This window comes from Phoenix dactylifera, chromosome 11 (assembly GCF_009389715.1).
Source record: "Phoenix dactylifera cultivar Barhee BC4 chromosome 11, palm_55x_up_171113_PBpolish2nd_filt_p, whole genome shotgun sequence".
In the NCBI taxonomy this organism is placed as follows: domain Eukaryota; kingdom Viridiplantae; phylum Streptophyta; class Magnoliopsida; order Arecales; family Arecaceae; genus Phoenix; species Phoenix dactylifera.
The window spans coordinates 3306022-3319076 of NC_052402.1; the positions used below are offsets into that span (position 1 = coordinate 3306022).

A 13055-nucleotide genomic window follows, 5' to 3' on the forward strand; every position below is an offset into this window, starting at 1 on the left:
TGACGAAGCCTACGGTTTCATCATCCAGAAACTAGTGGATCTTTTTCCTTGCATGTTTTTTTGGTGGAAGTTGGGGGCAAACTGCCACCCAGGATTTATTGAGAGTTTAACAGAAAATATGTACAAAGGGAGAGGAAAGAAGAACAGTGAAACAAGGAATAATCACTGCTCATTGAAGAATTTACAGAGATAGAGTGAAAAAGCCTAGCTTTTGATGTTCCTTCTTCAGTTCCACCAGATTCCACACCACCCAACTGATATGATACGACGATGAGCGCCTTTTTGTGGCTGTTTCAAAGAAACTAAAGATACTCTCCTCTGTTTGTTAAGAATCAGTTCGGGAAGAAGTCTGATGCACCAAGGATCCAAAGTTGTACCGAAGTTTAGCATGGCTGTCGGCCATTTTAAGAGGACACAGATGCTCCCAAGAGTAGAAAGTGTGCAATATCTTCTGTAGAATGGCATAGATCAAGGTGTTCCGCCTGGTAAATCTTCTAGCATTCCTTTCCTTCTAAATTTCCGAACATAAATCTACACAATTGGTCTCCGGTCTTTCTTAGAGCTAGTTGATGCTCCTTCCTTCTCCAAGCCGTCCAAATTAAGGTCATGAAAACTAGCCGGCCAACCCCTCAATTACAATTGGATTTTGATGGTGTTCCATAGGCTTCTTGAGAAGGAGCGTTTTAGAATTAAATGCGAGTGGGATCCCCTTCTCGAGCCACAAAGAGCACCACTAGAGCCTACTTGCCAACCTTTCCTAGCAAGCACAGAGCTTATTCCTCGAGATCAACCAAAGGAAGACTTTAAGAGGAAATGCATGGACAGCTGAATTCATAGTTCGAGATGACTGTGCAATTGTAGATAAGAGGAAATGTTCTTAACATGTCTCTGAAACACGAGTTACATGATACGGTACCATCCACCGTCGGCTCAAAGTGTGCCCAACCATGCAAAACACGCTAAAATGCCACGAGCCAAGTATAGCCGTTCTTGTTCCAAGCCGTGATTAACCCATGACCTCAATTGAACTGAGTCATCTTGTTAAGCTGCTCGTTACCGCCATACTTGTAACAACCCAGATCCCACACCCTGAACCCTAATAGCCGAGTCAGCTGCATGACATGGCCACATACTTCCTAGGATAAAGCCCTAGAGAACATGCAAAATCTAAAAATTTATTACAACCTCAATATTATTGAACAATAATGATCTCAATTCACAACAATTATAAACTATTACAAAATTTAATCATCCAACCAATATCAGTGATCTTTCTATTCATTCTTTCACCTGTAATCCCAACTATTGCCAAGTACCTAACGACCTACAACTCTGAAAGAAAAAGAAAAGAGGTGATGTAAGCTTTACAGCTCAGTAAGAATCTCCATATATCTACACCAAGAAATAGCAAGAAATCGTTGCACACATCATGAAATCACAAACCGACTATCAATAATGCTCGAATAAATAGTATAAATATGTACATCAATTTATACAAGAGTTCCAACCTCTTAAACTGAGAAAATCAATCCTCATAGTCAGAGCTCTGAGCATGGTCTCTGATCACTGCGAGGGATTAGAGGAAGATCTCAGCGGTGGAAACGACCGAAATCGAGAAAAACACGGATTCAGCCAGTCAAAATAGGGGATATAGATCTTTCCCCTTCTTGGCTAAAAATCTGATAATCACCGGCTGGCATTGGAGCTCCTAACTATCCCGAAAGAAAGAGGAGAGATTCTGATTGCTCGTGGCGTACTCATGTCTGAGTGTAGGTTGTTTTGAGCCAAATAATATGCAAGAAACTCTCCCAAGCGCCACCCAACGCAGCCTTCGTGCATTATTGACCCTCTCGAGTCTTCCATCAACATTCTTTGTCCTGATTATCAGACACTTAGTTTGAAGCCATTTAGCTTCTTTTTCTCATATATGTTCCTCTCTTTCCTTGACAATATAACTTATTACTGTCCCTCATCTCCGTTGTAAGTTCGATTAATCTTCAATAAAAGCCAAAAGCCAGATGGCTCTTTTGCCTCCTTTTTACACCCAAAAAAAATAAAATTAATTTGACACGAATCTTTTGATGTTCCGGCCTATCCGGTCCCATTCGTTCAACCGTCGAAGTGCGACAATGGTTGGCTTGGTCCACAATAACTATAACCTCAGCGAGTCAACTAACCGCTTCAACCCGTTCTCAGCCGGCTGCAATGCAAGTACTCTGCTCGATCGCCTTCTTTCCTGCATGTAAGCCCACATGATTCTACTACCTTTCCATTCATGTCCAAGCATCATCATCATCATCATGATCGCTTCATACCTTCTAGCCGGCTACGTACTAAAAATCGTAAGTCTCCTTGCCTTCTCTAGCTGTGCTTCTTTTCATACTTGGAGAATGAGTTCCTTAAGAGTGTATGCTTTGCTCTTCGCAACCTTCTTCTTCTCAGGGCTCATGCAACTTGCCCTAGGGGAGCCCACAGCAACTTCTCTAATTGTCGATGGCAAGGCGATCGATCTAGGGATAGCGTACGTGCTTATGCTGGCAGCCCTTCTCGTTACATACCTTGTTCACCAAGTCTTCATGAATGAACTGAAGATGGAAACAAGGACGCTATGGACCTTTACGTACTTATAGCTGCTATGGAGAGAGCTCAAAATTGTATTAATTTGTAAACATTGTTGCATATGTATGATGCATTAATATCAAATAGTGAGCTCAGGTATTTATTTCCTCGATGTCAAGGTCAGAAATTTTCCATATTCATGTAGCTCAGTTGAATCAAAATGAATGGCTCTTGCTTTTATTTTAAGTTTGATCCTTTTTTTTTTTTTTTTTTTGGTAAATAAAAGGGGTAGGGGGGAGGAAGGGACAAGCCCACCCCCGCGTAGCAGCCCCCACTGGGCCCCCGCCCCGCCAGGAGAATGTTCGATGCGGGCAGAAATGGCCGTGTGTTGGGCACTCCGACCGATTTTACTCATACCCTCCCCACCCGTAGGCCTGGCTCAGCTACTCCTCTGAGCTCTGGCTCGAGTCCCACGTGTGAGTACGTCACACCCGGCACCACCTCGGCTACTAGCGGTTCAAGAGCGGTCCTACACCACAAGTCCAAGCAGTGGCCAAAAGTTTGATCCTTTCAAGATGGCTTTCTGTCTTACAAAATGGCTATCTTTAAGTGGAGAAGATAGGATTTTGGTCGGGAGAATGTGACGACAATGACTAATGATTCGCAAGCATACCCTTCGTTTGAATCAGAGTGTACGTAGAAAATTTAAAGAAGTGTAGAAATCCAAACCTCTGCTAGCTAGTGCTCGGCCGCAGTCCTGGCCTCTCCTCGAAGACGCCTGGCGCGCGGCGTTCGAATCCTTAACGGGGGGTCGCGTCCCTCTTCCACCAGGCCCTTATCCTCCCCCTGGAGACATCTTACCGCTCTACTTCTTCCATGGCCGACCTTCCCTTCGCCTCCCTCGCCCACTCCCTCTCCCGACCCCCACCATCTTCCGCCCTGCGGGCGGGAACCTCAACTTCCTCCACGCCTCCGGCGACGCCGTTGTCGACCGGTCCTCCAGCTTGTGTTGGACCTCGGACCCTGAAGGTGGCCTGCGGCGGCAGCGGCCGTGCAGGTGACGAGGTTCGCCGGTGGCAGGGTCTCCGTGGGGATAGAAGCAACCCAATGCATTTGGGGGCCTAAGGCGAACTCATTAAGGAAGGCTTTTTTTTTTCATTTTGTCTTTGAAGCTTTTATTATAGTGGGCCGGCCCAAGATGAACTCACTAAGAGGAGCTTTTTTTTCTTTCTGTTTTATCTTTGAAGCCTTTCCTGCGGTGGACCTTCTTTGGGTTAGAGCTTTAGACGACCGCCTCAGTCGCCGGGGCAGGCCCTGCATGGGGATCGTCGTTCGCCATGCAGTGGCCGATGGGAGCGGGGTGTAGCGCTTCGTGGAGGCATGAGCTGCGTTGATCAGGCACTCGGCCTGTGACGATATCGCCAGGCGATGCTTGAGGCAGATGGTGCCGGCCGGATCTACCCAAGTTGTATAAGATGGTTTCACGACGACGGCTTGCAGTCTTGAGTTTGGATCGTCGCAGGTGTTAATAATGTTTTGATTATCTTCTTGGGGTAGACATAAATATCTGCCTGCAATATAAATATTTTCTGCTGTGTGGATCGGGGGTGCATCTTTCATGCCTTCACGCAAGTCCAACGTTAGATCACCCACAGCACAACTTTCAAAGCAATCTAAACTCGGTCTTCTATTCGTCTGCACATATCTCAAAGCAACTAGTAGGGGATCCAATGGTGGATTCGCACTCCTTCTTTCATGCAAAAGATAAACCCTCGACCCTGCCGTATTCTTCCACCGACAATGGTTTTACCTTACAGACGAAGCTCAGCGCCGATTACACTCAATAATGGTCTGATTCAACTCTGGTCCTTAATTTTGCATTGAGATTCATAAAAGTGCAGGTCACTTAAATTTATCATTTTTATATAGTGATCATGAAACCATACCATGATTATTATATTAAATATAAAAATAAAAAGTGGTAATATATTTTTGGTTTTATATTTTCATATAACGATCAAGGGATCATTGTATGTTGATTGAGACCGGTAGGAAATGAAATTTGATGGAAAATCTTTCTGCAATTCATTGACTATAATAAATTTTAAATTTCGTGCTTTCCCATAATATCCACTAAATCATTAATTCCATGGTCATATATGAAACTCATCCCTCAAAAAAAAAAGAGAGATCATATATGAAACATAGAAATAAACTTTAATGATAGGTCCCTTTATTTTTTTATTTGTTATAATAATTTCATATTTTGGTATAAAATTTTGTGATCACTGTAGGAAACATGAAAAATAACGAGTCTTTCTATTATTAGTTGATTGTACTGAAGCTCAGTTTTCATCTTCTCATATAATGATTATATAACCATTCTTTGATCACTACATTAAATATGGAGAACAAAATTTGATGACAAGGTATTATGTAGAGCATCAATTCTAGTAAATCTAAATTTCATGTTTTTATATAACAACCACTAAATCATGCAGTAGTTACTTGAAGAAAAAATAAGTAAAATTCGATGATAGATCCATGTCTAGTTTATTTATTAATTAGGATACATAGAATTTAAAATTGGACTAAAAGGGAGGGCGTTTGCTTGGCCCATAGTAAGTATCTGCTATCCCTCTCCCGCACACGATCGAATTATGAGGCAAGTAGTATTTTTAGTTCAATGATCAAAGCCTGTTTTCATCACACACAAAAAAAAAAAAATCAAAACCCGTTGCAATATCTGACTAAAAGTCCACAAGCGACGCTGGTCAACTCAACAGGAGCTAATTTCTTGTAGAAAAGAAGCAATACGACGCAGTATTTCTAATGTTATTTGACCCAATCGACGGCTCTCCCATGTTCATTCACTGGACTTCGGCTAATTTCTTGTCGAGATATCCACCATCTCTATCACCGTGCGACACCCGCAGTAGGTGCGGTCCACAGTGCATTCCCAGTCAACTCGCATGTTCAAAAGCCTCCATTTCCTGGATCAAATATGGCGGCTTAAATGCTAATAATAATAATCCGATCGCCTTTTTCTCCATAAAAACCTACCAACCACCACCTCTCCACTCATCTCCAGCCATCATCGCTTCATATCTTCTCAGTACTTTCTTTCTTCGCTTCTAAATATCTAAATATTCTCATCTCGTTTCCCAGGTTTTCGCTCCCTTCATCACCTGGAGAATGAGGTCTGTGAGAGTGTCTTATCTGCTTCTCTTTGCTTTCTTCTTGTCAGGTCTAAAGCAGCTCACTCATGGGGAACCAACGGCACCTTCTCGGGTGGTTGATGGCAAGGCCATCGACGTGGGGATAGCTTATGTGCTCATGCTGGTAGCCCTTCTTATTACCTACCTTGTTCACTGATCTTTTAATTAAGAATGTAAACGTAGAAAGAAAATTACGTGCAGAGAACTTAAAATGTGTTTGTAAGGGTTATATATTTTTTTCTTTGATGAGAATGGGACTAGGGAGGTAAAATAAGTGTTATTTCATACTATTGTTTGCCTGTGCCAAGCACGCGGCCAGCCAAGTTTGTAGTAACGCTGAAGTTATGGTAAAAGTCGAGTTGCTGCTTGAGGGTGGAGTTATGAGCCTGAGAGCCTGCCTTGTCATAGAAGAGATGTACAATTTATCGAATATATCTGAAAAAACTATTTCATCATTGTTATGCTTACAAAACTCTCCTATTTGTGTAGCTGAGCAACAATATGTTCTATTTTTTTTTAAAAAAAAAAAAAAATGGGGCCTCGTGTGGATGGTAAATCCTAAAAGTCAGGGAATGGACAATTGAATTCCAGATGCCTGAGTATGTGTTAGTAGCTACGCATTTGATCCCATGAAAGTGAAAAACGGACCCTCTCAAGATTCATGTAGGGTCTCATTTAACTCGGACTAATTGAGGAATGTTACGTATAGTGCGTGCAGCTTAATTTGGGTAGGTTACATGATCACAGCAAAGCCATGGAGTCTTTTTTTCTTTTTTTCCTTCTTCCTCTCCGTTTTTTGAGGCAAAAGAAGCTGCGGATATTTGGGTCGACGCGCCTGCTGTTTGGGAAGAAAGAACCAATCAACTACTACCGTGCCTTTTTCACGATACACATGTTAGCCATTCGAATTCTTGCATTATTTCGTCATATACGAATGACAGTAACCAGATCAAAAGGTTCGACTTAACCAGTAACCAGATCATTCAACAGTAATAGAATTTACTAGAAAAAGGTTTCTTAAAAGAAAAGCTCTTGCGACCGCTCACTTATTCGTCAGTTTTTCATGCAATGCAATATTGATGATTGGCGTGACACATCATGATTTGGTCTGCAATCCTTATGAATTGACGCGATCCCATCATATCATGTTGGCACAATGGATCGATGGGGCAACTAAGCAGTGCCCCATGGCATTACTTTTCATCAAATAATTGGAAATGCACACTTTTTTCGGAAAGGAAAATTTTTGATGCGAAATGAAGTGAGAAACTTTCCCTGATTTAGTGATCAAAAGAGCGTACAAAGAGTTACAAGTATGGAGAAGGAGATGAGTCAACAAAACAAAAACATTTAAACATAAAGTACGTTCATAATAAAGGATGTCATAAGTATAGTTTAAGAGTTATAGTGGTACAACGATGAGGACCTCATCCAAAATAGCTCCTCAGAATTATTATTTGAGTTGATTCCGTATAATTGTACCTCAAATCTATTCAACGAATAATAGATGTGGGTCTAAACACACACTCGCATGGGTCATTTCAAGTGGGTAACCAAAGAAGATAAGCTATCCCAAATCAATTTGTAGCCTTCCTCCTTTGTAGGTAGAACAGAAGTTCTCCCAAACCCAAAAAGAGTATAGGATCTTTTGCCGAGCGGTGAAATTGGAGTTTTTCTTCTTGAGTTGGATTCTACCATTTCTTTCTTGCCAAACATACCAAAAGAATGACATCATCAATAGCTGCCCTTCTAATTGATTGATGAACTCTCTTGCTCCTCCAAGAAGACCAAAATGAGAGAAAGTTGGCTGGCCAACCTCCTTAAGAAGGAAATTTGAAGTGCATGTAAGTTACATGTGTGATTAACGTTGCTTAAACAATTAAAATGCTCCAAGTTAAAGTCACAGTATGGTAAAAGCTACATATAGTTGCATACTAAAAGGTAAATAGTTACATAGTTGCATAATTTTGACGAGCACTTTAAAAGCATTATCCAAATCGTGGCACAAATTTAAGCTATTTGTAATTGTATTATAGCTTAATAGCTTTCACCCAACCTACTCAGCAACCTATCTTAACAAGAGGTTGCACTGTTGGCATTTAAGACCTAAGATTTGATGCTAGGATGATCGAGCTTGCCAACTCTAGCCAGTGGATTATGCTTACCACTTTATGTCATACTCCAATAATGATCGGAAAAAAATTGTTAGATGGATCAGATTCATTATGGATCGATCTATGATGAATTTAATTTCTTTATTTATTTTTTATGTATAATAATAATATAGGAAAACTCAGGCCGCTGCATGCTACTCGATAAGGGTAAGAATTCAGCCAGCCACGTGTCAGTTGTGTAATTTTCCTATATTAGCCCATTGTCTGCTCGAGAAGGCCACATGTTCGGACTCCTTTTGATGCGACCACTGAACTAAAAATATTATATATTATAAATTCAAATTACATGACTGCCACAAAGATTCCTCTTGTAGGAACTCGCTCTAATCTCTAAGAAGATTTACCGGCTTCAAAAGCTTACTACAATGAAGTTCATTTACACCACAAGATTAGCCGGTAGATTTGCTGGATATCTATTCACCATAAAAAGAAAAAAAAAATCCTGGATGCCTTGTCCGATAAATATGATGCTCGTTTCATATATGGGGTCCGTCCGGTCATGTGTTGCCTGCCTCGCATACTTGCGCATCGGAAATTGGTGCTGATGGGCGTCATGTCAATCTATCTCACCTCGGGCGTTGCAAGCATCCTTCAAATGGAAAAAATTAGTAGTTTGATTGGATCCATGACGTACCAGTCCGACCAATCGAACGAAGATGCAATACATGTAACCGTATTTTTTTTCTTATTTTTATGTATAATAACAACATACGTTAGAATGAATTTATCGACGGTTCCTGCTCCAATTAATAATTTTTTTACAAATAGAAATTATTAGTAGGATCATATTTGCCGGCTCGACGATGGTCCGGTCCAACTAGAAAGAAGCATGCTATGCTTTCCCCTTTTCCCTCCTTTTTCTTCTTGTTTGATCGAGAGATGTAGCAAGTTCTCTCTCTCATAGATCCCTTCTCCTGCAGCAAGGACTCCACAATTATAGCCACCACCAGTATTACCACCTCTAATAAGATTTGGATATTTCAGCATGAGAAGCTGGAGACTGCCATGGACGGTTTCTCCCCCTCCCCTCTCCTCGACTTTGGCAGCCGCAACTCTATTTTCCTCGCCGTCCTCGACATTCGCCGCTTCCTCACTGACTGTCCTTCCACCTCCGATGTCGAAATTGACCTTCTCTTCCGCAAGAAAATATAAAATATATAAATAAATCTACTTCATCTTATGAGTTTAAGTTTTTGGAATAAGTGGTAATTTTAATATGTTATCAGATCAAGTAGAGATTCTGAGTTCGAACTCTATTTCTATGCTCTTTAACCTCATTATTAAAAATAACAGCCATCTCATTATCAGATCGGGGAGGTTTGGCAATGCTGTGCAATTAAAAAACGAGCAGGGTGGAGGATGCGGACCAAATCTCAAATTGGCGAGATCTCTCCGTTTGAAGATTGAACGGGAAAGGTCCAGTCTCCTCGTCATTTTGTCCATATTGCATGACGGCCTTGGTTAAATGAACCTATATAATACTATTTTAATTGTCGTTTAACACATGGACCGTTATGGGATCGCCTAGTTTGAACTTGAGTTAGACAGCGTATGGACTGCGTTTTAAAATATGGAATCTCATGGTGGAAAGTCACGAACCTGGTGTTTGGAGAAAGTTCAGATTCCGCTGAATATTCGAAATTCAGAGGAAAAAAAAAATCAAGAAATTCATCATAAGATCAAGAATATTACAAACAACTAAGAATTAATCAAGTAATGTATGATTATTAGATTCCATATACTTACTTATATTAAAAGAAGTATGGAAAGAGATAGGGATAATAGAAAAATAACGGAAAGAACAAGAAAAATAGCAACATCATATACAATCACTAAAGCATAATTTATTAATTTCTTTAGATCGGCCGTAGTTTAATTAATAAGTTGCAAGTATGTGAATAAATGAGTAATTCTGCATGAAAGCTGTCATATTTAAGAAATAATTTAAATATTATTTAACTAAGGTAAGAAAGAAAAACAAACTCAAAGTTCAAAGATTTAAAGAATATCATGCATCCTGCAGTTTAAATTCACGAGATCAAGATCTATCTCTCATAACAAAGTATGTCATACCGAGGACGGAACAGCATGTTCAAACTTAACATCCAATTCACTCCAATTTCAAGTTTTAAACACTTTTAGTGATGTACTTTAAAGATGGCCAACCCTACCACTATCCACATACTTGGCAATCTTTCATCATAGTAAAAGCACATCTGTCGCAACTTTGGACATCGATGCAACCTAGATCTAGTCTACATATCAGCAAGATAATCAAGGTCACTATTATAGCTTCAATGTTAATTTTATGCAAATAATAGACTATGATCGGCATCTATGACACTATTGTGAAGATATGTGCGGACATGTGTTTAGTCTCACACCGGTTATTCGCTAGGCATATCTTAGATACTTATATAGGATAAAAAAATCTAAATAATATCTTTCAACTAGTTTTTTTGGACGAGGCCCTGAATTATTGCAACTACAATAAAAAAAAAATTGATTAGAGTGGGATAAATAAATATGATAAACTATGTAAATAAAAATACGCATAACCTATATACGCCAGGTTCAAACCAGGGGTCATACCTCTTAACCTAAGAAAAAAAGAAGAAAAAGGGGTCATACATACGGTAGTATTTAAAGGACCAAACCAATCCTCCTTCAGATTAAAAGTCTAGCCAAGCGAAGCCGCCGCTAGAGGCCATGCCGGCAGAGCAAAGGTCGGCTCATTTGAAGCCCCTGCTTCAGAGTCCAGAAGCCAACAACCGTTCAATTCATGTAACTTTCCAAACCTATATATATAAATCCATAGAAACCTACACATGCTTATCTAACCCCCAATTTAAACCTATGAAATTAATCCCCTACCGTCTAAACATATTTATAGCCCATTAATTAACACCATACCTCCCAAGATGGAGAACAGGACATACCTATAAGACATCCTCCCAGTTTTACCTTCCAAATATCTTCATTTCCCATGCCTCTTCTCCTTTCTCCTTCTCCCCCTATATATAAAAGAACCATCACCCGCCACTAAGCCATCTTTATTCTCTCCCCAGTGACCAACCCCAGAGAAGCAGCCAAAGAAGAGAAGAAAGATATGGGGAAGAAGGGCATTCACAAATCTTTCCAACTCTATTTCTCTAAGCTGAAGAAAGTCCCCACTCTCCACCTCCCAAGCCCCCCAAACCCCTCCAACGTCGCCACCAGCTGGCTCCTCTCCGCCTGCAAGCACCCCAGGACCCCGTCCTTCGCCGTCGATCGCGACCAACCTGAAGACGGCAGCGGCGGTGGCGCCCATGACCCCGCCGCCACCCTCTCCGACGTCGATCGCTTCCTCTACGAGAATTTTCACTCCCTGTACTACCGCGACGAAGACGACAAGCGTGAGTTCTCCTCCGAATCCCCAAGCTACGACACCGATCCGCCCGCGGGCATGATCCGGTCGTCGGAGCGGTTCTTTGTTTCCCCCGGTACGTCCAACTCCCTCCTCGACGAGGCCCGGCCGAGCGCGGCCACGTCATCGTCGTCATCATCCTCCCGGCAGGACGACGCCGGTCCGGCTGTCCCCGGCGACGGGGTGGCGGTGACGACCTTTTCCAAGGACCCCTACGACGATTTCCGGCGGTCCATGCAGGACATGGTGGACGCCCGCCACGTGGACCCCCACCAGGCGTTGGACTGGGACTTCATGGAGGAGCTCCTGTTCTGCTACCTGGAGCTCAACGACCGGAGCGTGCACAAGTACATCCTGAGGGCCTTCACAGATCTGACGGTCAGCTACCGGCGTAGGGTTCCGTCGAGCAGGGGGAGGAGGCAGGGGAAAGCCAAAGAAGGGGAGGAGATGGTGCTGCCACGTCATTTTCCGGTGGCCGGCTGACGTGGACCATGTTGGTGGGTCCGATTGGGAGGTCTTGAACGGCACCGCTGGAAGAGGTAACGCCGTATTTTCCGGTTGTAGATATATAATATCATCTATATACCAAGAGCCATTAGGGACATGGGAACGCAAGTTACGTGATGAGCACATGCAAATAATATTATAGCCATAATTTAATGGGGGAATTAACGGGAGTCAGATGGTTTTCCTGAGGAATCAAGCCGTCAGAAACCGTAGATTGTCGTTGAATTTTCTGATCTAAAAAAACGAGGCAGATACCGGCTGCCTTGGGTAGGATATCATGTTAAAATCACTATTTATTCTAAAAGCTTAAGCTGATAGAATGAAATAAATTTATTTATATATTTTATATTTTTATTGCCATTTCTTCAACTTGCTCAACTTTGTAGCTCAGGTGCCCGTGAATAGACAACTAATTAGCTCTTACGCTTGCACATGATCCGTAAAGTAGATGTAGCAACTAGTGTATCGGCTATGGTATTGAATGGTGTTATTAATGAAGCCATAGACCTATAAGTTATGGTATTTATTTTACTGTCGCACTAAGCAAGTCTATGCCTAATTGTCTAATTATTCAAGAGGTTCTTGAGATTTGCGGTCACATGCAATGCGGGGAGCAAATTCAACGTTCTGATATATATGTTATTTTCCCGTCTTGTGGTTGGACCATTGGATTTGGCGGATCAAGTTCTTTGGTGCGATCTGTTTCCAGGTAATATTATAAAGATTTTGGTTGGCCTGGCACCATAAATTAAAGGAGATCCGGTCCGAACAATATAACGATCCGTAGGACCGGGACTGGGACTCCACCGTGGAGCATGTTACTACTGTGGTGACTCACGCTTTGACTATAAAAGCACCAAACAATAACGTGAGTGAGGTTCCTATTCTCCCCTGTTCATATTCTACAGTTCCCTCCGTGGAAATTTATTAAAGCAGGTTTGAAACAGAGCTCAATAGGCCTAGAAAGCATATCGCCAATTTGACACTTGACAGCTGCTAAAAGATCCGTGACAAGGTTTTCTTTTTTTTATTTATTTTTTTATTTTTGCAACGGCGGTTCACATAGGGTATAAATGCAGCCAATAAAATTAGAAAATAGAACACTACGTAATACCTCTAAAACAGACCCATTTCCAACCTAAACAAAATTATCGGTGGGCCGCATAGGAGGCCACCCAGTCGGCTGTCCCA

General features: G+C 41.7%; 1 protein-coding gene across 1 annotated transcript; it reads left to right on the forward strand.

Moving 5' to 3' along the window:
- The first annotated feature begins 10979 nt into the window (after nt 1-10979).
- On the forward strand, nt 10980-12096 carry LOC103721618 (transcription repressor OFP14-like). The gene has a single exon (XM_008811891.3). It carries the CDS (start codon nt 11061-11063, stop codon nt 11838-11840), a length of 780 nt encoding a protein of 259 aa, XP_008810113.2. The 5' UTR covers nt 10980-11060; the 3' UTR covers nt 11841-12096.
- Nucleotides 12097-13055: the final 959 nt, after the last annotated feature.